Here is a 26,725-nt window from a genome sequence, read left to right as displayed (position 1 = left end):
AAAGAGTCCTCTTCCTTTCAGCCATTTTGGAAATGATGTCATTTTGGATGTACCTTAGAAACAAAGAGCGGTGATTGAATACTAAACATTTTCCAAAATTTGCAAAAGTGGGTGTCCAGGATCAAAGCTGAAGAACAATAGCCTTGCACTATTACCAGGATTAACAGCTGAAGATGGTCTGCTGCTCCTTTTCTTATCACCGAGGTCATTCAAAGCAGGCTCTTGTTCGTCACCTTTGAAAATTGTTGATGTTTCAGGTATTTTGAGAAGAAAACATGTCACACACATTTTCTTAAGACACCTGGGAACTGTTTTAAATTGTGAAAAAAAAAAGAAAAAAAATGCACATTATGTCTCCTTCAAAGTAAACTGCTCCAAACTAGTGCCATAGACAACTGCGTTGAACCGTGAACAGCATTCCAATAGTCATGAGGCCTTGCTGAGCTGAGTCACACGCTAAGAGAGCGAGCAAGAGAGAGCGAGAGAGAGAGAGAAGCTGAGAGCCGCATCCAAGTGTGAAAGTCACATATGCGGTACGCCTCATCCTGACTGACCTGCTCTCGAGACATGGCAGTTTTATCTGGGAATAACAGATGAAATGGAATATTTAAAAACATCATCCCAATTTCGCTGGCATGAGGGACTTTGATCAGAAGAGCAGGTCGGTAGTGTTTTATTATGATTGATTTCTCTAAACATGATCTCCTTTGAAAGCAGCTCCTGAGCTTCACTCCCAGGATGCATTTAACAATATAAAATTGTCGGCACGCATGCCATTTTCATTGTCAATAGAAACTGATGAGAAGATTTAGAAGAAGAAATGCAGTCACAGCTAATAAAAATGACGTTGTTTTGAGTGTGTTTTCGTTCCTCTTTGTGTTGAAACACTGAAGGTGCACTTGTGCAATTGTGGACACCATGACATTGTTTTCTCCTGTGCGTTAGTGTCTGTGTAGCTTGCTGTACTAGTGTAAATGTCAATGGGGATGAAGGCAAACACATTCAATATGAAACATAAAGAGCAATGAGGAGGAGTGTGAACTTCCAGTGGCAATGGCAAACTGTGACATGACACCAGTGTTCAAATGTGACAAGGAGACAGGACAGGTGACACAGACAAGCAAGACATGAGATTTGTTTTGATCCATTTTGTCTCTTTTGGTAATTTGGTTTTTGATTTGGTTTTTCCTTTTACAGACGTTAAGCTGTTGAGAGGACCATAGGGGAAGTGGCGTGTTAATGTGCTGTGTCGTATCTTACTCAATTTCAATTTCAATTTCATTTTAAAAGAATATTTGTATTCTTTATTGTTTAATATTCATGTGAAGCCTCATAAAAAAAAACCCGATAGGATCTTAGTTCTACTTTGCTAGCAGGCTGAGTGATAACCACTCTTTTTTAACAGTTGATTTCCTGCTATTTCATTTTTTTCTATTGTCTATTGTTTTTCTCATGTCTTTTCTATCGGACCTGAGTATTGCTAAATGTTGCATAATGTTTCAACTTCCTCCTCTGGATCTAGTCTCATGCTAACGAATAAAATGCTACTTCAGTGTCTCATGCTTAAGGGCTTTCAGTAGTCATGTGCTGATGGGAAGTCTTGTCTGCACGCAATTCAATTGGCTGCAGTGAGGTTGTAAAATGATGTGTGGCTGAAGTCACAGTCAGCCAATAGATCTTGTCGAGAGCTATGTTTACATGGCTGCAAGTTTTTAACAACATTTCATTCATTTTCCAGATATTCAGTATAAATATACTCAACAAAAATCTAAATGCAACACTTTTGTTTTTGCTCTTGTTTTTTTTAATAAGCTAAACTCACAGATGTAAGACTTTCTATGGACACAAAAGGCCTATTTCTGTCAGATATTGTTCACAAATCTGTGTAATCTACGCGAGTGAGCACCACTTCTTTGCCAAAAGAATCCATCCAGGCATCCACCTCACAGGTGTGGCATATCCAGATGTTGAGTAGACAACATAATTATTGCACAGGTGTGCCTTGGGCCACTAAAATGTGAAGCTGCATTGTATCGATGGGGTCAGTATCTGGTGTGACCACCATTTGTCTCACACGGTGCAACAAATGTCCTTCACATATATTTGATCAGGTTGTTGACTGTGGCCAGTGGAATGTTAGTCCACTCCTCTTCAATGGCTGTGCGAAGTTGCCGCATATCGGCAGGAACTGGACTACGCTGTCGTATAAACCGATATAAACCCCTACTGGGTTTATATTCCATTAGCATTTCATTCATGTATTCAGGACCTAAAGAGTTTAGTGATTTATAGACCAGTAGCAGAACTTTAAAACCTATTCTAAAGCTGACTGGAAGCCAGTGTAAAGACTTTATAATTGGAATAATACGCTCTGGCCTCTTTGTTCTGGTCAGAACCCGAGCCACAGCATTCTGAATGAGCAGCAGCTGTTTAATGCTCTTTTTAGGGAGTCCAGTCAGAAGACCATTACAATAGTCAAGTCTACTTGAGATAAAAGCATGGATGAGCTTCACCTGGTCTGCTTGACACATGCAAACCTTCACTCTGGTTATGTTCTTCAGATGGTAGAAGGCAGTTTTAGTAATTGATTTGATATGACTGTTGAAAGTCAGGTCAGAATCTTGTCAAAATTGAAGTTCTGAAGAATTTGACCCAAGGGTAGTATATACAGGCTGAACAGGAGGGGTCCAAGAACTGACCCTTGAGGGACCCCATAGGTCATAGCCATTCGATGAGTTTGAACACTTCCAATGGTTACAAAATAACTCCTTTCCTCCAGGTAGTACCTGAACCATTTAAGGACTGTTCCATTTAGTCCTACCCATGTTTCCAAGAAGAGAAAGCCTTAGATCTTTCAATTCAGCTTATGAAAAATGGAAGCAAAAACCAGCGTTGCGTTTGTAATTTTGTAATTTTTTATTATTATTTTTTTTTAACAATAAATAAGCATCCAATTTCAAAATCACACCCTGATTGGCCTGCAGCTCTGTGGAGAAAGCATGCCCCCTCTGACAAAACTCATGCCCCCAGGCTGCCCCCTCACTACAATTGGTCTAGAACCACCACTGCTGTGAACACACCCACAGCAGCGCAGACGTCCCACTTTTAAATATGATGATATACGCCAGTCCCCGAAATTACCAACACCAGGTCTAATGCGCCTCCTCGCAGATGCGCCATGCGCATAGCTAGGTTTAGGACAGTAACAAAAATGGAGCCCATAGTGGTAAATGTAAAAATTGTAATAAGTTTGTTGAGGTGGATTTTTTTTTTATACAGCTTGTATTCGTTGTAAATCCACCCAGGCTTGACATTTTTTGTATGACTTTGTTCTCCTTTGAGCAGATGGCGGACAAGAATTATGATGATCACATGATGGAGGAGAGTGATGTGGAGGAAGTTCAATCACAGACCAACAACAAACCCAAATTGGCAAATGGTAACGTTTAAATCTTTGCATTTTGCCTAATGGACTCATTTTGTTGATCCCTTTTACATACAGTATGTTAACACACACAGCATCTCTCTCCTGCCCTTAGGTCAGTGTGTTCTGGCAATTCCAAGCTTTTCGCTAATAAACCCGAGCTTTGATCTCTCACTGTGCAGCGCCGCATTGGAGAGGAACGGCTTCCAGGTCCCACGCATACACTTGATCACTCTCCACTATTACATCTTATTCGGTGAACAAGTGGAGTGTATAAATATTGTTTTTTCCCCCCTTTCTAATCATGTTAGATTCCAATCACAGACATTGAGGCTCCACTGAAATCAGCCCTGGAAGTTCCTTCAGTCAGAAGATACATGACTTTCAACTCGTCCCTCTTCCATTTCATAATGGCGCCGGTAAAGATGGTCCACTTTCATGCATGCAATGGCACACACATCATTCAACAGTGTGACTGGTACATTGGTACCTTGTAACTTCTTCACTCTTCAGACTTTGATGGGTTATTCCTCTCATTTGGAATTGTGTGAAATGTGGAGTGGTGGAATATAAAGAAGTGCAAATACCGGTACATTGTTACTGTACTTCAGCAGATGATTAGGTATATGTCTTTTTTTTTTTTCTGACAACCTTTAATTTTTACGCCCAACATATGAAAGCAGATGTGATATCAGTACAACCGATACTTTCTACTTCCTACTTTGTCAATAGGCTTCTATTTTAAACCACAGTGAATGACAACATGACATAAAAAATCCATCCATCCATTTTCTGAGCCGCTTCTCCTCACTAGGGTCGCGGGCGTGCTTGAGCCTATCCCAGCTGTCATATTTTTTTTTAAAAATGAGAGGTTAAGTCAAAGGAGTTTGACATCTTGATTGATTGAGATCTTTGGGACTTACAGTATTAAGCGGAAGGAATAGGAACAACAGCAACATGACTGAACATGAACCAGGGAGTATTAGCAACGATGACCCAACACATTCAGAGAAGCAAGATATTACAGTATATGGCCTTATTTCAGAAGTCTCAAGTTCTTATCTGAAAAAAAATAGACCTCCAAGTAAGGTGTTTTTTCCCAGTTGTTTTCATTAGGTAATTTAGCTGTTTTTTTTTTTTTTTTTTTTTTTTTTTAAATCAAATTTAGTTTTTCATTAGTTCGTTTTTTTGTTAGTCATTTAGCAAAGCTATGGGAACACGTTTTGATTGCGTGTCCAGTGATTTTTTTTCCTTCTCAGTACGAGTACTACGCAAGTTAATAAAACTATTTTCTGTGCAGAGAAGTTCTTTTTCCTGTTGTGCCAAGTTAGCAAAATGGGTAGGCTATTGCATATAATTGACAGGCCAATAAATAAATAAACATTTTGGCTTTTTAAGTAAATTTCAAAAAAAAGTCTGTACTTTTTGTTTTTAACTTGTACTTAAAAGGAGTTGGATCACAAGTATATGTTCTTTTACTCATGTACAGCGTGTTCATACTTTTGCCACCTCTGAAATTGTGATAATTTAATCATTGTGGAAACTGTCCAGTCATGGAACACTTTGAATGTTTAGGAAGCATACTAATTAGTTTTCCCTCCTCCTCCATCGTCACTTATGTGTCAACTATTGCGCCTCAGGCAACATTAGGTTCTTAGTAGACACAGAAAGCCAAAATGTTTTTTGGGCACACCAATTTGCCTCAGCAACAAACTTTAGCAGCCCTTTTGAGGGCAAGGAACCATATTTGGTAACTTATACTTCAGTCAAAATGGACACCACACATTCAGTATAAGGCAGATGAATAGTGAATGTGAAAGATTAAATGCTAATGTATTGTGCTGTACTTGAAAATTAAATACAACTGAACTGTATTATAAAAATGTACTGCACTGGCTTTAAAATGTTATTTTAAACAGACATATTCATAGCTAAAAGTTTCATTCTACAACCCCAATTCCAATGAAGTTGGGATCTTGTCCATCCATCCAGTCATCCAATTTCTGAGCCGCTTCTCCTCACAAGGGTCGGGGGAGTGCTGGAGCCTGTCCCAGCCATCAGGAGGGCAGGAAGCGGGGTACACCCTCAACTGGTTGCCAGCCAATCGCAAGGCACATACAAACAAACAGCCATCCGCACTCACATTCACACCTACGTGCAATTTAGAGTCTTCAATTAACCTACCATGCATGTTTTTGGGATGTGGGAGGAAACCGGAGTGCCCGGAGAAAACCCACAAATGTACTGGGAGCACATGCAAACTCCACACAGTCGGGGCTGGGGATTGAACCCCGGTCCTCAGAACTGTAAGGCAGACGCGCTAACCAGTTGTCCGCCGTGCCGCCGTTGGGATGTTGTGATAAACATAAATAAAAACAGAATACAATGATTTGCAAATCCTGTTCAACCTATATTTAATTGAATACACTACAAAGACAAGATATTGAATGTTCAAACTGATAAACTTGATTGTTTTTCGCAAATAATCATGAACTTTGAATTTTATGGCTGCAACACGTTCCAAAAAAGCTGGCACAGGTGGAAATAAAGACTGAGAAAGTTGAGGAATGCTCATCAAACACCTGTTTGGAGCATCCCACAGGTGACCAGGTTAATTGGGAACAGGTGGGTGCCATGATTGGGTATAAAAGGAGCTTCCCTGAATTGCTCAGTCATTCAGCTTTTCATCAGTCATCTAAGATGGACTGATGCAAAGTGGAAAAATGTTCTGTGGTCTGACAAGTCCACATTTCAAATTGTTTTTGGAAATCGTGGACGTCGTGTCCTCCGGACCAAAGAGGAAAAGAACCATCTGGACTGTTATGGAGGCAATATTCAAAAGCCAGCATCTGTGATGGTATGGGGCTGTTTTAGTGCCAATGGCATGGGTAATTTACACATCTGTGAAGGCACCATTAATGCTGAAAGGTACATACAGGTTTTGGAGAAACATATGCTGCCATCCAAGCAACATCTTTTTCATGGACGCACGCCCCTGCTTATTTCAGCAAGACAATGCCCAACCACATTCTACACGTGTCACAGCAGCGTGTCTTCGTTTTCTTTGCATAATTGCTTTGAATGAGGACTGTGGATTTTGCCCTGCATTAAGGTATCTTTCAGTGTTCACCTCTGCATCGCTTACTGGGGGAAAAAAAGGGAGCGATGACATTTCAGTGTCAATAGATTATTTACACAAATCTATTTTCTGTGCTTGCGCTACTTCCTGCAGTTTCTGTACGTAGTGTTGTGGTGTGCCGTTTTCTCCACCCTGCGCCTCTATATGACCGTCAGTGACTACTGGATCCTGTGCCTGTGTGTCAGTCTGATCTCTATCTTCCTCACCACTGCCATCATCTTCGTTCTCAACCAAAATAAAAAAGGGGTAAAATAAACATATCTCCTTCAGTGTTCTGCGGATGCTATGCTTTGGAAATACATATAACACATATAGTGTACATGATGTCTGTGTCAGCTCGACATGAACTTGGATGTGCGGCTGATCCAGGTGAATGAGACGATGGTCAAACACAAGCTGCTGGTGGCCGTGGCTGACTGGGTGTACAACTGCAAAGGAAGCATGCAGGTTGGTCCTTAAATCAACCAATAGAGTTAAAACTGTGAGGATATGTTGCAATTTACTAGGAATGGCTGGCGGCCACTCTGAAGTGTACCTCACCTTTCGACCAGCTGGGACTCGGCTCCTGCTCATCCGTGACCCGACTGAGGAGAGATGGATGTTGTATTTTACACCAGTGGTTCTCCAACCTTTTGTGAAGTAAAAAAAAAAAAACCCCACATACTTAAATAATGACTCAGTTAAAATGTATGGCAGAACTATTAGTTAAATAAAATGTGTATATGAATAAATGTTTGAAAATAAACGGTTCCAATAGATAAAATACACATTTATTGTTCTTAAATGTTAAATACAAGTGAACTATACTTGACAAATGTACTGCCATGGATTAAAAACAAAGGTTTAAGCCACTGCAACATAATGCGCAGTTTGAACATCCAATTCTGTGATTCTTCAGATTCCACTGGAGGAATGCAGAACAACAAGCATAGAAAGTCTGACTACACTGGATAAACTGCTTGTTCCTTGTCTACCAAGATAGCTTTTCTTACCTGGCGGTTTTTGTGTAAAATCTTTACTTTCATTTTGTTCCCCTTACAAATCTTAATAAGGTATGATAAGTTGTTATTTTGATTTATTAGTGGTTATGAGTAAGTTTATCTTAAAAAAAACAAACCAAAAAACGCATTGTTTTCACGGGCCACATTGTAGTTACGGTTTCCCTTAGAGGGCCGTTATGACCGTGAAACCATGAAATAAATGTTTCATTGCTTCATCATAGTTTTCCATATATTATAGTTTTACATATACACAATAAATTGATTGATAAGTCGTTTTAAAAGCAGAAGTCAAGGATAACAGTTTGTACAACTATTATTCCAGTTACAGTAAAAAGGAGTTGGGTAAACTGCTAAAAATGCTTGCAAAATATGACGATTTGAAAATTGAGCAAGAATATATAGAAGCTGAGGCAAAAGATTTGTTTTTCCGGGCCACATAAAATGATTCGGTAGGCCGGATGTGGCTCCCGGGCCTTGTGTTTCAGTTTCAGTAAGATAGTATCAGTACACTAGTTTTAAGACATTGTGCTTTTTAGGCTAGTTAGTTTGACATGTTTTAAGAAATGTTGCCAAGTCCGGTTTTCCAGATCTATAGACAGGTTATTTTGCTCAAAATAAGTACTATACTGTAGTACTCATTTCAGTATTTCCTTTTTTTTTCTTTCTTTTTTTTAACCATTTAACCACCATGCTGCCCAAATAATACACTAATTTAATAAATGTAAACGTGATACTAAAATACCAAATGCGAGAAGCAGAACTAAGTACAAGATTAGAAAATTGTAGTACACATCTGAAATGAAGAACATTTGTTCCTTTTCCATAGCTGTACTTTGTGTATTGGGACATGGCTCGTTGTTTGCGAACGCTGACTGAAACTCTAGAGGAGCACAGTTTAGGGGGCATTGACACCTGGGTGAGTTATCTGTGCACTCTGGCCGTCAAACTGGGTCAACATACTTTAAAGGTGTCGTGAAAACACTTTACCCAGTGTCACACTCTCACCAGAGCAATCTTAAGAAGAAGATGTCCCATCTGGTCCTGGTGACCGAGGTCCCGAGCGGGGACCCCGAAGAAGCTCCCTCGGATGTGGAGCAAGTTTCAGAGGAGCAGAGGCCTCTACTGAGAAAGGAAGACAGAGGCTGCACTTCCTCTTCTTCTTCATCTAAAGTCACAACCAACTACAGTCTCATTCCTGATGTATCCCTACCTGCTCAGGTCAGACACGTAGTCACACTCCAAAGTCTCTCTAAAGCAAAAATCTGCGAGTAATTGACACTCCCCACAAAAAGGGTTATAATTGCCTGTGAGTCCCAAAAGATGGTGGTAAAGCACTATTTTTGTCTAAATGGAACTCCTCAAATCAGTTCAACGTAGTTATTTAACACCTAGATGCCACAGGATGTTGGAAATGCACTCATGAGAGATAGGGACCCAGCCCTGCCATGAATAACAAAATTCTGCAAGTAATAGATGTCCCTCACAAAAAGGTCGATACTGTAATTGCCTATAGATCCAACAAAATGGTGGCAAAGCACTACATGAAACTCCTCAACTCACTTCAACATAGTTCTTTGGCACCAACTTGCCACAGGGTAGCTGAAAATAACCATTTGAAGTTGCTCAACTCACTTAAACATAGGTCCTTGGCACCAAGATGCCACGAGATGGCGGCAAAACATTATTTTTGTATAAATGAAGCTTCTCAACCGACTGCAACATACCATAATTCTTTGTGTATAATGCGCATTGCCCCCCCCCCCAAAAAAAAAGTTCAAAAGTCAATAGTGCGCATTATATATAGGAATAGGGGAAAATGAAAAAAAACTTCTACATTTTATAAATGTATGCCACGATCTAGAGGTTATGAAAAAGCTGTACACTTTCATTCCAATATGCCACCGCCACCTAGAGGTTATGAAAAAGGTATAGTCTACACTTTCATTCCAATATGACAGGGGTACGTATGATTACATATATGTACAGTTGTGCTCATAAGTTTACATACCCTTGCAGAATTTGTGAAATATAGTTATTTTTTTATTTTATTTTTTTTTTTTAACACGACTGATGACTGAACAACAACCGTTATTAATTTTTGTTATGGTTATGTTTTGTTTCATGATAATGCTTTTCTGAAATGCTTGACAGCTTTATTTGAATCCCATTAAAATAAAATTAAATGTGTTTTCGCCTGGCCATTCTATGTTTTCTATAAACAATTGTACCCATCTTACAAATACTGCCTGTGTAATGAAACATATGAGCACCACTGTGTTTTCTCATTTACTAAACAAAAGTAGGGTTGTGAATTTCAAAATAAAAGCGAGTAAATAAAAAGAAAATATTAAGTGTTCAAATAAAGTGCTTGACTTCAGAATAATTCTTTGAAAAAACGAACAAAATACAGATAATACTTCATGTGTTGATCATATGGTTTGAAGCAAAATCATGCATTGTAAAAATGCATTAAACATAGGTAGGAGGTTTTTCCAGAATTTTGAGGTCAACTTTGGGGTACATATTATACATAGGTGCGCATTATACACGAGAAATTATGGTAGTTCATTGACACCAAGATTCCACAACGTGCTTTAAAAGTAATACTTTGATTGCTTTGGCCAGAGTGAATAATGGATAGATTCCCTCAAAAATGCTGTCAATATTCGGGGTTTCACTCTATAGTGAAATGTGCAATTCTGACAATATCAATCGTTGCTCTTTTGCCGTAGGCTCGAGCCCACCAGCTGCTGATGACCTACAGCGCCGCCTACGTGAAGCTGCTGGTGTCTGATAGGCTATCTGGAGCCTCACACCATCACCTACAACCTCCGAGGAACCACTGCCCCACCGCGCCATTCTGCCTTTGCCAGTTCATCAAACTCAAGATACTCGAATAGCACAACAGACTGGATGGGGAAAAAGTGGAACTAAATGGACAATTTGGAATTATACTGGATCCCTTCTGCTACGATTGGCTGGTGTCCAGTCCACACAATTTCACCAAGCAAGTTTTCTTTTTTTTGCTTTGCGTTGCAATGAAAAATATGCGATACGAACGAGCTTCACATATACCGCTGCGCGAGGGAAGTGAAAAATAAAAATGGAGCCACAGTCGCTGAAGTGCTTTTGCCAATACAAAATGAGAACACTTACAAGGGGTTGCAGTAGCCCCGAATGCATGCCAAAATGTTCACATGCAGGTGACTTTGATGTCATTGCGCTTAATCATTCACTGCCACTGACGGCCGTTGAATTCAAATATTCATGTTAACATGGAGGCCTGGCAGTGATGAAAGGCACACATACACTACAGTTCTTGTTGTAGTTGTGTCCCAACCTACACTAATTACACGTCATGAAAGAGGTTCATTTCTGTGCGTTCTCTTTTATTATGTTTCATGTTTCTTTAATACAATACAGCAGTGGTAGCTACCCAATAGAGGGTGCTAAGGCATCACACCAGCACTCACCAAGAAGACTTAAATAGAATTGAAGTAATTAAATACATATATTTTGTGGATTTTTTAGATGAGCATTACAAATATTAACTACTACTTAACGATGGGTAATTCATTCTGACTTCACACAATTCATCCGTGTTGTCTGATTTTGTGACGTATTTCCGGTCCGGCGCAAAAGTCAAGTCAAGGCTTACAAGTTCTTCCGCATTGAAATTGTCCAACTATGTCTTGTTTTGCACACTAGGCTACGATCCAGAAAGAAGCCATTATTAGTCTCGATCCTTTTTCCCCCCTCAAACGATAGCCCTGTTCTGCTGCACAGCATAACCATGCGCAGATTCCCGGCCATGCAGTGAGCCCCACCTAAAAGAAAGTTGGCACTCTGAAGAAAAGTAGCAGAGAAGGGTGTGCAGCATGAGGCCAAGTTAAACAGTTTCACGAGACGCTGGTTCTCCTTGGGAGGCTAAACGGCCATCTGTGATCCTGGGCACACGATGCTGGCTCGGCTTCCATCTTTGGTTCTGAGTTCCCAGGCCATATCTTTCCCTGGAAATGTCATTAGTCCTCAGTCAGCATGTATCATTCCACCATGGGATGGCTTTTGTTTCTTCCATTGGTCAACGTTTCAGTTGACATTCACGTAGTCACTGGCCGGTTTAATATAAATCGTTATATACAGTACATGCCAGAAATGACATTTAGTTCAAGTTTAAAGTAGCAAATGCAGCCTGGCAAGTAAACGTTATCCATGTTTTGTTGTTGTGTGGTTTTTAAAGGTTTAATGGGAAAGAAATGGGGCAGTACTCATCTTCTGGAAATCTTCTCTGCTGACCTAAAACACTATCAGAAAGACTGGCCTACATTTACAACCTAAATTCAAATATTTCTTCCATGAAACTGTATTCATTTATTCCCAACAGTCCATCCAAAACTCATGGGTAGGAACAGGTGCAATGTTTTACAATTACAATTCAGAGAAAGCAATATTATAATACGTACTTTCAAAGGACTTGTATTTTGGGAGTCGCTTTAACCATCACTGTTAATAGCACATAAGAAAGGAAGTCATGTAGCAATCTTACAGACAATAATGTTCCAACAGTCTCCCATTATCATGCATGTATAATGTTTCATACGTAAAACATCTGCGCCTATTCTCAAACATGCACACACCAAGAAGATCCTGTGCTCCAATTCTTAGTTTTCGACGTGGCCTTCCATTTCTTGCAGAGCACACCGTGTATCACTGGTATGATGTCACACGAGTATTGACAAATAGTACGTGCATTATCTGTTTTTTGCGTCAGCGTCCTTGGGTCTATGGTAAATTGTAGTTATTCACTTGCATTCCACGATTTCCTTGGTTAAATTCATTTTTGACTTCTCTTAGAAATTTTGGTATAAAAATGTTTACTGATGTGTCTTAATTACTCATTCCTGTTCCCAATGTTAGGACGTGGAGAGCTCAGTGAAATAGAAAGAGTCCGCATTAAAGCACTTCGCGATGCTGGATGGTCTCGTCTTGTCTTCATGACAGATGGTTGAATGAATTTGTTGAGCAATGTATATGTATAGATTCTTTGTGAATATTTGTACATGTATATACTTATGTATTTACTTTAGTTATTCTGTAAGTCTTATTCTATATGTGTGCCAGGAGGCATAATGTTCACACAAGAAAAATACAGTATGCTGGATATCATTCAGAATCATGTTTGGCAAAATGTTGATGGTTAACTGTGATTGAATACCCACATTTTTGGCATGCTATTTTTGACTATTTACTGTATTGCGATTCCTCATCTGGGAACAATTCAGGTTTATTTTTTCCCGGCAACCCATCCGTAATCCATTTTCCGCTATCTGCTTTTGCATCCAAAGTGCACTGACTCAGACTGTCTCAGACTGACCTCATCTCTCAGTGGCACTGTATTACCATTGTCTTAACATGACATAAAGATAGAAACACGTGTTTCTTAAATCCCAAGAATTAAGTGAATATGTACAAGACAGGGAGACACACTGTCATAGCGTATGAGAGCAAGAGGGGAAAAGACACAGGCGCAGGAAAACGGGTCAGCTATAAATAGCTTTTTAGTGAGAGCTTGGAGAGACACACACACAGAGGTGGAAAAAAAACCCACACACCCACACCCAAAGAAAAAGGTAAGTTTTCAATCACAGATCGTAATTCATACATTTTATTCATGACTCAAAACAGCTCAACTCCTTTGCACCACATCCAGAAATAAATAATCACAATTAAACAGAAAGCTGGTACACTTCGTATTTAACCTTGAAAAAAATAATCACTGCTATGACAAGGTTAGAGGAAATTAAATATGGACTAAGCAGGCAATAAATCAAAATAATATTTGCATAAGAAAGCAAAGCACTGAAGAAGCTGCAGCTTAGCGCTATCTAAACTAGATATGCTAGAAGTGAATGTTGAGTAGAAACAGCGCAAATACGCACTTAACAGCAACGCGGCTCTGCAATTCATGCTTTAAATGAACCATTTCTTTTAATAAGGGCCTGCAGTGTAACTTACAAAGTAATTAATAGCTTGACATTTTTGGATTGTCGACTTTGTGTTGCTCCTTTTGAACTCAACACATAGATCTAAGTTCCATGTAGTATATATATATATATTCTCCTAGCATCATTTTGGGAACATTTGTATTTGAATACTGTATGACACCAAAAAGGGAATTTCCCATTAAATATTTTGTTTATATATTGCAGTCTTTTCTTAATATTTTCTTGGCAACTAGTTCCAGCTATCTATTTTCTATCGTGTTTGTTCTCATTCAGGCCGCGGGTGAGCTGGAGCCTATCCCAGCTGTCTTAAGAGCGAGCGGTGGGGTCCACTCTGGACCGGTCACCAGCCAGTCCAAGGGCACATTTCAACAACCATTTACACTCAATTCGCAGGTGTGTCGAACTCATTTTCGGCATCGGCCAAATAGTAGAAGTCCATTATGACTGTAAAAAGCATATAAGTGTATAATCACCACATCATGTTATTACAATGGGCAGCCAAAAAGTGATGAGCCCAATTAAATTTACCGATAACCTACTAATAATTTCAAAAACAATTCAGAAATCTTCTGAAAATGTTTAGTGGTCGTTCCCCTTCCAAAGCGAGAAATTAAATCACAGCTCTCTGCTTGCCAAAATGACTGACAGAAAGAAGACAGGCTTTAAACTTCTAAAAGAAAAGAACAACCTTCAAGGAAGTTTTGATCTACAAACAATTAGTAGTAGGTTGAATTAAATTGTCTCATTACTTTGTTTACGTACATACGGTATGCGCTATTGCCATTGTATTTGATTGTTATTACCGTACTGTATGTACATGTAAAACAGTGGCAAGCGGATACTTTTGTATACAGTACAGAAGAACTATTGTCCGATGTTAAGAAGGGGTTTGGTGAAAATGTTTGTAAAACCAGATAAAGTAAAATAAAACAAAATCACACCTTTGGTACAGATGCTTTTAGCAAGAAACATGAGAAGACACACTTCATTAGCTTTAATGACTTACATAAAAGGATGTGTCGGGCCAAATCTGGTCCTCGGGACTTGAGTTTGATACCTGTGATTTCGAGTCTTTAATAACCCAACATGCATATTTTTCAAAGGCAAAGTAGGCATGTTTCCCTTCCATTCCACCTAGAAATGGCAAACAAACAAACAAACAAAAAAGATAACATACTGTACTATATGTGAGCAACTTTATACATTTTTAGTTAGCACTTAAAGCACCAAACTTTCTTCAATAAACACTGACTATTGGTGACAGTTTCATAAAAATAACAAAATGTATACATTTATATAAACTATAATATCTATGTATAGTTACTCAAATAATTTAAATAGTATCATCCAAATGAGGAAAGGGGCAGTCGAAGAGAGACAGTGGGTACGGAAAGTATTCAGACCGCCTTAAATGATTCACTCTTTGTTATATTTGCTAAAATCATTCAAAAAGTTGCTTCGACTAAATACCGAGCAAAGGGTCTGAATACTTATGTCTGTGTGATATTGCAGTTTTTCTTTTTTAGTAACTCTGCAAAAATTTCAAAAACGATTTTTTCCCCCCGTCAATATGGGGTGCTGTGTGTACATTAATGAGGGTAAAAAAAAAAGAACTTAAATGATTTAAGCAAATGGCTGCGATATAACAAAGAGTGAAAAATTGAAGGTGGTCTGAATACTTTCCGTACCCAGTGTATGTGACAAAAAAAAAACCTACTTCCCGTCCAGGGATTAACAGGGCAAGAGAAAGCCAACAAAAAAGAATTCTCACTAAGACCAAAGGGCTACAAAGCAGTTTAGGCATTCTTATTAATTTGATCTCCCTCTTCTATCATGAACATTCATTTCAAGTGTTCCCATTCCCATTTCCTTAAAGTCACTGTTGCTCTAACGATTGCTACATTAAAACAACCACACTCATATTGAAGGAAATGAATAGTGTATATAGTAGCTTACATGTGCACACCAAGCCTCCGTATTAAAGATGAATGGATTCAAACTGAGGATGGCATGCAAGGTTATGCGGTCTCCTAATCGCTACCATTTCACAATAGTGCCTAGCGCACACAATATAGGCCAATACGCTTCTAAAAACAATATATCGAAATCTATCAATGTCAATTTAGAATGTTGCTTTTAGAAATGTTATACCGCTTCACAACAATTGATTTATTATCATGCACGACGCGAACGACGGCCGGAAGAAGCTGCATCATCTCACCTCAGATTCATAGTAATCCTGATAATACGGTATGGTATTGAATTCGAGCCGATTCTCACACAACGTAAATGTCTGGCACATGATAGATAAATCAATAAATAACTTTTTCAAGAAATCCACAAACTGACACATATTATATACTGTATGTTTTGACAGCAAAATACAAAACGTCTCCCAAACAAAGTCGTGTTGCCACTTTGTCAACTAGCCTACATTTGGTTTGGTGTGTTAAATGTGTATCGATCCGCTCCCCATGACACTTAATTTGAGTCTCTAACACAAGTGCATCGCCAATAATAAAAGAGCAGCACACTGTTTATCAACATGGCACAGCAATCCAACCCCCAAAATACTCATATACTGCACTGTAAATATATACCGTATACTTGGTTAAATATTCGTATATTTTAGTGACTTAATCTTTGTGTCACTGCTCCCATGACACCAACGAATTGAAGCTCAGTGTAAATATAAGGTGGATAACAGTTTGTATTTGGCTTTTGGACATCCAGCGTGCTTGGTTGTTTTGGCTGTCAATGTGTGTTTGATGGCAGCATGTTTGGTCACATGGTTGTGTGTGCGGGCGCGCGTGTGTGTGTGTGTGAGACCAGCCTGGTGTAGCTGCAAGCAGTAACAGTGCATATGATCAGTGCTCCTGTTTCCATGTAATTATCTAAGCTGATGTTTAACGGCCCCCCCTCCCCCCGTCCTGCTACGGCTCCCAGTCGTCATCGTGATGCTGCGAGGCGATGATGACCACCACGGTGAGGATGGTGCACAGCACGATGGAGGCGATGCCAACCGCCAGGCTGATGAAGGAGAAGTTGCGGGCCTCGCGGGAGGCGATCTCTGCCGTCACCATGTCCCCTCTGGCGATGGCCGTACGCACCTAAATGAAGAGGGAGGGTATAAAAAGCCGTTGGAGTATTTATTTGACATCCAGAGTATCAAAAGCTCTCATTTTTTTTCCTTGCAAGAATACGTTACATGTACCACCACGATTTAAAACACGATATTCTGATTAATATTGCGTTAGTGGAATAATAATTTGAATAATTAGGATTCCCACATTGTTACTGGCTCCAGGAGACTCACCACTGCACTATGATTGGCTGCTGTATCCCGGTAGAACACGCCCTACTGCTTCCAGACAGGAAAATAAGTATGTGACTTAAGTGTGGCAGGGTTAATATGTTTCCCAGTAACCCTAACCCACCCTAATCCCAAACTTAACCCATCCAAAACCGCCTTAAACCCCAACCCTGGCTCTAAACCTAACCATAGGAAACATCTTTGTTTTTTTGTTTGTACAAATGTGACACATCTTTAGGATGGTCATCTCGTCACATCTGCGTAGCCTGCCCTTCCCACGACGCAGGAACCAATCATGTTGCAGCAGGGCGTGTCCTGCCTGGAAACTATGTAGCAATCCCAAAAATGCCTCAGGGGGCCGCCATGTTTGCCAATATTGCCTTCTACTGTTGACCGAAATTAACGCTTCATAATGCGCCACACATTTTCAATTGGAGACAGGTCTGGACTGCAGGCAGGCCAGTCTAGTACCTGCACTCTTTTACTACGAAGCCACGCTTTTGTAACACGTGCAGAATGTGGTTAGGCATCGTCTTGCTGAAATAAGCAGGGGCGTCCATGAAAAAGACGTTGCTTGGATGGCAGCATATGTTTCTCAAAAACCTGTATGTACCTTTCAGCATTAATGGTGCCTTCACAGATGTGTAAGTTACCCATCCCATTGGCGCTAACACAGCCCCATACCATCACAGATGCTGGCTTTTGGACTTTGCATCCATAACAGTCCGGATGGTTCTTTTCCTCTTTGCCCCGGAGGACACGACGTCCGCAATTTCCAAAAACAATTTGAAATGTGGACTCGTCGGACCTCAGGACACTTTTCCACATTGGATCAGTCCATCTTAGATGAGCTTGGGCCCAGAGAAGTCGGCGGCGTTTCTGGCTGTTGTTGATAAATGGCTTTTGCTTTGCATAGTAGAGTTTCAAGTTGCACTTACGGATGTAGTGCCGAACTGTATTTACTGACATTGGTTTTCTGAAGTGTTCCTGGGCCCATGTGGTGACATCCTTTAAACATTGATGTCGGTTTTTGATGCAGTGCCGCCTGAGGGATCGAAGGTCACGGGCATTCAGTGTTGGTTTTCGGCCTTGCCGCTTACATGGAGTGATTTCTCCAGATTCTCTGAACCTTTTGATGATATTCTGGACCATAGATGATGAAATCCCTAAATTCCTTGCAATTGCACGTTGAGGAACATTGTCCTTAAACTGTTCGACTATATTCTCACGCACTTGTTCACAAAAAGGTGAAGCTCGCCCCATCGTTGCTTGTGAATGACTGAGCAATTCAGGGAAGCTCCGTTTATACCCAATCATGGGTAGTGTATTCAATTAAACATAGGTTGAACATGATTTGCAAATCATTGTATTCTGTTTTTATTTGTGTTTAACACAACGTCCCAACTTCATTGGAATTGGGGTTGTATATCGAATAAATGCTCAAACGGCTTTCCATTGGAGGGGCCATTTGAATATTATGTAACTAGAAGATGCACGAGTGGGTGCAGCGCAAACACAAACGGATCGATGTCACCAAGCGTGCAGAAGGAAAGAGGCCACGTGGCACTGCATTTACACTCCAAAGTCAGGCCCAGGCCTTGTCAGCTCAACTCAATTCAAAACCAACTAAGCTGCGTGAGGAAGACCACTGGGAGTAAAACAAAATAAAAAAAATAAAATAATAACAACAACAACAAAAAAGAAAACATGCCCTCCAGTTGCTCCCTAAATGGTGCCGTTATGTAATGTATCTGTTGGGTACATGTCGGCCTGCACAGTCTGCTGCTGTTGCACAAGCACAGCTTGATAGATAGATTAGATAGACAGATAGACAGATAGACAGATAGATAGATAGATAGATAGATAGATAGATAGATAGACAGACAGACAGACAGACAGACAGACAGACAGACAGATAGACAGATAGACAGATAGATAGATAGATAGATAGATAGATAGATAGATAGATAGATAGATAGATAGATAGATAGATAGATAGCAGTAGCACCCTCTATTGACCACCGCTGCCGAGTCACCTTGAACAGGACAAAAGTTAAATAATGAAAATGAAATATTATAATACAAATATTTCTAAATATATGTAGTTTTCGATGAAAAGGATAAAGAGTGTACAGTTAATGATGAGTAAAATTGATTGGCTTATGCCTGTCGTCTCATTTTATGAGGCAACTTCGGGTTTTGGGCTGCAGACTCGTTAAAAGTGTGACATTCGCAGTAGTTCCTCTTTAATGCAAAAGTTTGGGCGAAGGTAGTGCGCTGTGCACATACGGAGCGGAGTCAGCCGACATCACTTCCTGTCCGGTGATTGCCGACAGACGAGTGAAACGTGCGCTGCGTGCGCGTCAGTGTTCTGTGTTGACCTGTTCCAGGCGCAATACGAATTTTTGACATCTCGCCAAACTTCTACATTTCAAAGCCGGCTACAATGTGTTGTGAGCTTGCTGACATGATTGCTAGCTTTGTGCGCACGTGCTTGTGTGTGGGCACTCACCTGTACCGCTTTGATGATGGCAATGATGCCAGTGGGCCAGAAGCAACACACCGTGGTGAGCACCGCGATGGGCAGGTAGTCATGCGGCGGCCGGCGGTCCATTAAGGTGATGTTGGGCGGCATTTGCATGGGATGAATCTGACCCGGTGGCATCGCTGGGTGACCTCCAGTTGCAGGCATATAGGGCTGCCCCTATAATGTATAAATGAACATTTTGAACTAGATTTTTAAAAAATCTAAAATTGAGCTTTGCTCGACTTTCATTGGTGTGTACTCATTTGCGCAACTTTGCAAAATAAAAGGATTTTATTGATGAATCATATTTTCAATCAATGGCCCGCATTTGAGTATTAAAAATACTGATTCTGAAAGGAAATCCAAGCTTTTCTCACAAATCTGTTGGGATGCGCACACATTTATATTTAGCACTATATGCTGTGATATTAAAGTATAGTCTCATCGCTTTGCCGCTGCTTTCATATGCTCTTAAACGCAATTATAATTTGCTGCAAGATATGAAAGGCAATATCATGCTTCTGAGAATGAAGATGTGCACTCACATAAGCTTTCTGTTGGTCGATAAGCATTTACACAAATGCAGGCCTCTACTTGAATAAATGCCCGGTACAGCGCAATGTGTGGAAACGAATGAATTTGACATCCATCCATCCATCCACGCATCCAGTTTAGATATTGCTTATGCTGTTGAAGGGCACAGAGAACTGGAGCCAATCACAGCTGACTTTGGGGCTGGGGGGCAAACTACACCCAAATATAGAAGCAGTCAACCATTCACACCCACGTTCACACCGTCACCGAGTGGGAAGTGAAGCCATGCTGCCTGCTGAAAATCACTTGACTGCACTTCACTACTGTACACCAACAGTTACATTAAATTAACACTCCAGCCGCTATTTTAAAATATATCGCATTGAGGGCAAATGGGGGACAGTTTTCCCTTTGTATTTTACACTCACTTAAGATACAGAGCAGTGATACGATTGTGTAAATAAACTCATAGAGTTTAGCGCTTTGTTTTGGAGTTGTCTGACTTTGTAATTCTTCAATTCTTTCGAATTCTAATTCTGATTGACAACAAGCGGCCGTTCATACAGCATAACATTAAAAGTCCGAACAATTCTGCTGATGTACAGTACGTCATTGTCTCCATCCGTTTTCTATCCCGCTTGTCAGTGGCGGTCCTAGCTTGATGCTTGGGACCCTGTTCAAGACCACCCTTTGTTGTTTCAGGTACTGTATTACATTCACAATTTCTGTTTAGAATATTGGAATTGAAATTAGATTTTTGTAAAAGTAAATTAGACAGTACCTGTATGTTTTCTTGCCTACTATTTCTATTTGACTGTAAAGTTCTCTTATTCACTTAAAACCTTCTTACTAAAACAAAAAACAACAAAAGCTTCTTCTTCTTTTTTTTTTTTTGTCTAAGTGACAGCCATCTCAAATATTGAATGCCCATTGGTTCTGCCAAGCAATAAATCCCTCCCTGTTACGGTTCAAATGGCTCCATGATTCCCAAGGACTCCCTCAATTTCTGTTGGTGCTGGAAAGATACCCACTTCTCCAGTGATGTGTTTGAATGCCGAGGCCAAATTGAGTACTTTGCAAGCGTTAGTGACAAAATAAAGAGTCTTGTGACTTCAATATGACTCACCGACGCCATGGGGTAGACAGGAACGTAAGCTGTGCATGGCTGCAGCTGCAGAGGGTACCCGGAATGGAGGTATCCCACTGGAGGATGGGGCATGGTTCCTCCGGGACCCTGAGTCTGGACCGTGTAGCCTTGCGGGGGCCCCGGGGGTCCCATTGCGTTACAATGGAACTGAGTCTCTTGGAGGTATCCCTCTGAGCCCGGGGGCGGAGGCGGCGCTGGATAGCTGGGCTGGGCGCCGGGTGGCATGTTGGGGTGCTGAGGTACGTTGGGGTCCTGCGGACCCGGGATGTACGGAGGCGGCTGCATCGTCTGACGGCTGGAGTTGTCGAGGCCTGGGGGGGGGGGAACAAAAGAGCGAGGAAAATGAGCAGAGCAGAGGGTGAAGAGGACGTTATGGAGACATGACATGAAAACTGTTACTGGTGCAACCGTTTTCCACCGAGGGCCACATAGAGAAAAATGACAGGAAGAAAGGTCCACTTTACCTTGTGCTTACGAAACATGCTAAAAATAATTTAACATGCAGTAGTTCGACATACAGTATGCTAAACAGTCCAAATGTCATTTTGGGCTTTTCGGTGAAAGAGCAAAAAGTTATTAATACAGTGGTACCTTGACTTAAGAGTTTCATTTGTTCTGTGACCAAACTCATAACTCAATCTACTCATATATCAAATCAATATTCACCATTGAAATGAATTGAAATTGCATCAATTTCTTCCAGCCCCCCAAAATTTTTTTGTTCCATTATTTTAAATGAAGGGGAAAAAAAGGATTGCATTGTATAAAAACAGAATCAAACAATAACAGAAAATGTAAAGAAATGAAGCTTTTTTTTAATATATTTTATGTTGGGACAAGCCTGAAGTCACAACAACTGTGTTTTAAGGGGCGTGGCCTAGTGAGTGACATGATGAACAAGGCCGGTTCATCTGTTTTGTACGCGTCTGGATGTGACTTTCGGCCTGCTGCGGCTGCTTGCGACTGTTCATTTGGTGTTTGCGTGTTTCACTGTTTGTACTGTCGAATAAACAGCTATTTCAGTTCAATTCAGTTTCATTTATATGCCGTCAATCACAGCAGACGTTGTCTCGGAGCACTTTACGTATGGAAGCAGATTGAAGACCCCGGTCCTCATTAATTAAAAGATCAACTGCACTCCACTTTGATGCCCAAGACAAGCGAAGAAAGCAAATACTGTCTATGGTTTTACGAAGGAAAATGACAACAACGGTAACACTTGGATAAATCATTTTACCCTGATTACTGGCCAGGAAATATTAATGCATTAGATTACTAGCTACCAAAAACTACTAGTGCTACTGTGCGGCACTAGTAACACTAGTAGGCCTAGCTAGCAGGCATGTGTACCTAGCATGTTACATTCAAATTTATTTATAATTTCAAATACAATAAATCATTTCTCAATTTTTAATGTAACTTTATTGACACATAAAAATCTAAAAAAAAAAAAAAAAGTGATATCTTGTAACCATCAGTTTTTATTACTTTTTCTTAAAAATAGTGCGCTTTCTTTCATTATGTTAACATTTTCTTGGAACCTTTTGATGCAGGACGTGGTTGATTTTATTATTATACGTGGCGGGCCAATAAGATGGGCCCTTGGCCCCAAATGGTCCCCAGGTCGGACTTTGGGCAGCCCTGAACTAGAGTTGAACTCTTTTGGATGAATGGACAAAAATTCCCACAGAAACAGAAAAAAAAAATCAAGTCTTCCCATTACAATGGAAACTGTTAGCTGCAAGGCCATGAGTCCCAATACTTTTCTCCACACAGTGACTTTTTATCACCACATTTCCGAACGAAAGACGTCAAATGAGCTCCATAAAGGGCACACGGCCCTGACATTTCCCAGCAAGAATACCCGTCCATGTGCTAAAGATGACATTGATTGACATTTCTGCAGAATAAAGGCCATTCCTCCCTCCATCAAACCTCCTAAAACTACCTTCATTAGCATTTGTGCAGCGTTTTCTGCCAAAACACGCCTCTCTTTGTGATTATGTGACGCCGGAACTGACTGATGTCTTTTAATAGAGGCGGAGGCTACGACAAGCTGTTTGGAAAAGGATGTGAGCAGGGATGAGGGGGTGACATGGGAGCTAGAGTGGGGGAGGACTTGAAGGGGCGGCGAGCAGAACAGCTGAGTGATGAAGGATGACGACTTGTGCTTAGGGATCGACTTCACGTAATTGTGCTCCTCCTCCAACTGTCACTCTCTCTCACACATACACACAGAAGCAGGAATGGGACCAGAAAAAGAGGGCAAGATCTAAAACAAGGATAATACATTGTAGTAGAGGATATAGAGGGACAACCTTTCATTGAAATGAAACACTAAAAGTAAAAGCTACCTTATTTAGAGTCTGTTGCTGTGCAAATGCGGTCTTGTTGACAAAAATGATTTTATTAAATTGAATTAAGCAGCACAGTTGTTTTGTGGTGAGAACAATCTCGAGGTCCCGGGTTCACATCTTGGTTTCGACCCTGTGTGGGTCCTTCGGGCTTTCCGACGTCCTCCCACATTAAAAAAAAAAAAAAAAACACAGTTGAAACTATATGTTTATATACTCTATGTAAAAGACAAGTACACTTTTTTCTCTCACTATCTGGCATGAAATCAGACTTCACCGGTTTCTTCAAAGTCAGGCGTTTACTGTACATACAGTAAGTTTATTATACCTTGAAACAATTTCCAGATGCCTGAAGTTCCCAAGTGCATCTGTGCAAACAATTATACGCAAGTATAAAACACCATGGGAATGTCATCATACCGCTTAGGAAAGAGACGGTTCTGTGCTTTGGTCCGAAATATACACATTAACCCAAGAACAAAGGCAATAGACCTTGTCACGAAGCTGGCTGAAGCTGGTAAGAGTGTGTCATTATCCACAGTGAAATGACTACTGTACAAACATGGCCACTCTGCCAAGAAGAAGCCACTACTCCAAAAGAAACATCAAAAAGACAGATTACAGTTTGTAAACACACACACAGGGACAAAGACCTTTTGGGAGACGTCCTGTGGTCTGATGAAACTAAAATGCAACTGTTTTGGCCATAATGTGCAAAAAGAGGGTGTAGTGGTACACTCGCCTGACTTTGGTGCGGGCAACGTGGGTTCAGTTCCCACTCAGTGATGGTGCGAATGTGAGTGCGAATGGTTGTCCGTGTCTATATGTGCCCTGCGACTGACCGGTGACCAGTTCAGGGTGTAGTCCGCCTTTCGTCCGAAGTCGGCTGGGATAGGCTCCAGCGCCCCGCGACCCTAACCAGGATAAGCGCTGTTGAAAATGGATGGCTGGTGCAAAAAGAGGGAAGCTTGCAAATCTGAGAACACCATCCCAACTTTGAAATACGAGATTGTCACCATCATGTTTTGGGGTTGTTTGCTGCAGGAGGGACTGATACACTTCACAAAATAGATGGCATCATGAGGACACAATGTGGAAATACTGAAGCAACATCTCAAGACATCAGCCAGCTAGTTAAAGCTCGGGCGCAAATGGCTCTTCCAAATGAACAATTATCCGAAGCCTACTATCAAACTAGTTACAAAGTCGCTCAAGGATAACAAAGTCGATGCTTTGAAGGGGCCCATCGCAAAGCTGTAATCTCCATTGTATTGAAAATTTATGGGCAAACCTGAAAAGGCATGTGCGGGCAAGGCGGCCTTACAAGCTTGGTTGAGTTACACTAGTTCTGTCAGGAGGAATGGCACAACATTCCTGCCAACTATTGAGACAAACAGGAACATTTGAGTCTGATTTCATGTCAGACAGTGAGACCCCTCCAACCAGACACGTGGCTTTTTATATAGTGTGTCAACTTCTGTGCGTTTTGTTTTTAAACCATATACAGTATTTGTAAGGGCAGAATTGTTGATATAGCTCTTGTAGGTGCAGCTAGGCAGCTAACAAAAGATTTACTCAGTTGTGTGATTTCACACTTGTACACGAGCAATTAAAAAGTCAACTATCCATATTCCCCTCCCATTTACATTCTACCATTAACTGTGGTTACCTTATTCTTGTACAGTACTGTACTAATGAGGGGTGTCAGGGGGTTCATTTTCAATGAAACACCGACAACTAAAAAGTGGAAAGTGCAACATCAGCCATTTGTCTTCTCTTTAGCAAATGAGCGATGTAGACAAGTGCAACAGTAACAGTTTAAGTAGTCTGAATATCGTGCTATAGAAACATGAATAATGTAATTTGATTTGGCTTTGGCTCCATTTGAAGAGCTGAGAAGCTGTTTAAAGTTGTGTTTGTAGTTTTGTGTAACATACGATCAGCAATGATGTCTGTCTTACGTAATCATTCAAAACAAAATTGTGTCCATCTCCTGTGACAATTGTGGTCAAAAGACATGAGGCGTTTTTAAACCAGTGTATTTAAACGAGAAATTATATTCCAATAATCAATTGTTATAATAATTATGTATTTTATTATGTACAGTACTTTTTTACAGCTCTTTTTTTCAAGTGTGAAAGAAATAAAGTTGAGTCCTGCGTCTATGAAGAGCAATTAAATGCTCTCCCACTAGATGGCATAACATAATTAACCTGTTAATCCACTTTTTTGTGACATTTCCTTTTGTTTATTGCTTATATTTCTGGGCGAAATAAATGTCGAGGCTGACCAGTTCCCACCGCTAAAAGCTACCATCGATTAGTGTTAACTATTTCAATTGCCAAACATTAGATACGTTGCATTCCAAGACATAATGAGTGGAAATCAGAAGGTTAAATTTTTTTTAATAATAAATAAATAAATAAAAAAAAACACACAAGATGGATTTAGAAGGGCTTGAATTTACAAAAACTGGAGGCACGACTGTGGTGTGGTCTCTGGACGAAATTGCCACGCATTTGCTTTCCAGCCGTGATGTGATTCTTTATTTCATCTTCAATTCACACAATCATCACCGCGTCATTGTGGCAGCCTTGACGCCAACGAAATAACCAAAAGGAGGCATGTTAGGCCGACGACCAGATCAAAGCAACACATCCAATTTCAATTGGATGTGTTTGTCCTGCGAACAAAAGTGTGATCATGGAACCAGAAGTCATTTAAGGCCGCATGATGATGTTGCTCCGCTGGCTGCACCCACGCAGGGATGCGCCTCGAGTGGGCTACAAATGCGCACATCCACAGCGGATGGAGATCGCCACAAATGAGGCTTGTAATGAAAAATAGTTCCCAAGAACACACACACGCACGCGCTGGAAATAAATGCGCCATAAACAACTGGTCTCACCGTGTTTTCCCGACATCTCTCCTCCTCCTCCTTTATTGGGATATTGTTGTTGTCGCCAATCCAGATAAAGGTGCGAAAACCCCTTCCCAAAGATGCCCAACGGTGCTTTTCACTCCAAACGCGTGCAGTCCATCCTCCAAGATGTCCTCATCTTCAGGAGCACTGAGAACCTGAGCTCACCTCTTTCTCTCTCCTGCAACACAGTGCAGAGCTCTTCCTTTGCTCTCCCTCTCTCTCTCTCTCTCGTTTGTGTCTAACAAGGTTTGTCCACGAACACGTCGGTGAATATGAAATCAATCAGCCACCCAGAGATGGTTGTCTTAAAGCGACAGTCAGCTGCGAGTGGGAAAAGGCGCAGGCACTGAGCTGGAAC

At 40.7% G+C, this 26,725-nt stretch overlaps 2 protein-coding genes across 2 annotated transcripts; one reads left to right on the top strand and one right to left on the bottom strand.

The window, feature by feature from the left end:
- Positions 1 to 503: 503 nt before the first annotated feature.
- tmem268 (transmembrane protein 268) lies at positions 504 to 10,681 on the top strand. Its single transcript, XM_061759189.1, has 9 exons — positions 504 to 661; positions 3,346 to 3,439; positions 3,540 to 3,634; positions 3,736 to 3,843; positions 6,657 to 6,809; positions 6,900 to 7,010; positions 8,391 to 8,480; positions 8,573 to 8,782; positions 10,297 to 10,681. Exons 2-9 carry the CDS (start codon positions 3,346 to 3,348, stop codon positions 10,462 to 10,464), a joined length of 1,029 nt encoding a protein of 342 aa, XP_061615173.1. The 5' UTR covers positions 504 to 661; the 3' UTR covers positions 10,465 to 10,681.
- A 2,514-nt stretch (positions 10,682 to 13,195) lies between these two features.
- Positions 13,196 to 26,718, bottom strand: prrt1 (proline-rich transmembrane protein 1). Its single transcript, XM_061759193.1, has 4 exons — positions 26,353 to 26,718; positions 21,070 to 21,401; positions 19,395 to 19,586; positions 13,196 to 16,679 (listed from the first exon to the last, which is right to left on the bottom strand). Exons 1-4 carry the CDS (start codon positions 26,366 to 26,368, stop codon positions 16,503 to 16,505), a joined length of 717 nt encoding a protein of 238 aa, XP_061615177.1. The 5' UTR covers positions 26,369 to 26,718; the 3' UTR covers positions 13,196 to 16,502.
- Between the last annotated feature and the right edge of the window lie 7 nt (positions 26,719 to 26,725).

Source organism: Phyllopteryx taeniolatus, chromosome 21 (genome assembly GCF_024500385.1).
Source record: "Phyllopteryx taeniolatus isolate TA_2022b chromosome 21, UOR_Ptae_1.2, whole genome shotgun sequence".
NCBI classification, from domain to species: domain Eukaryota; kingdom Metazoa; phylum Chordata; class Actinopteri; order Syngnathiformes; family Syngnathidae; genus Phyllopteryx; species Phyllopteryx taeniolatus.
This window is presented reverse-complemented; position numbering and strand designations above follow the sequence as displayed.

Bases quoted from the DNA above. Each gene is read 5' to 3' on its own strand.
- tmem268 (XM_061759189.1), top strand. From the start codon at position 3,346: ATGGCGGACAAGAATTATGATGATCACATGATGGAGGAGAGTGATGTG. The intron at 3,844-6,656 runs GTAAAGATGGTC...TACTTCCTGCAG, and splicing joins TCCATTTCATAATGGCGCCG to TTTCTGTACGTAGTGTTGTG. The intron at 8,481-8,572 runs GTGAGTTATCTG...CACTCTCACCAG, and splicing joins TAGGGGGCATTGACACCTGG to AGCAATCTTAAGAAGAAGAT.
- prrt1 (XM_061759193.1), bottom strand. The intron at 19,587-21,069 runs GTGAGTCATATT...TATACATTATAG, and splicing joins CTGTCTACCCCATGGCGTCG to GGGCAGCCCTATATGCCTGC. The intron at 16,680-19,394 runs GTGAGTGCCCAC...CTCTTCATTTAG, and splicing joins CCATCATCAAAGCGGTACAG to GTGCGTACGGCCATCGCCAG.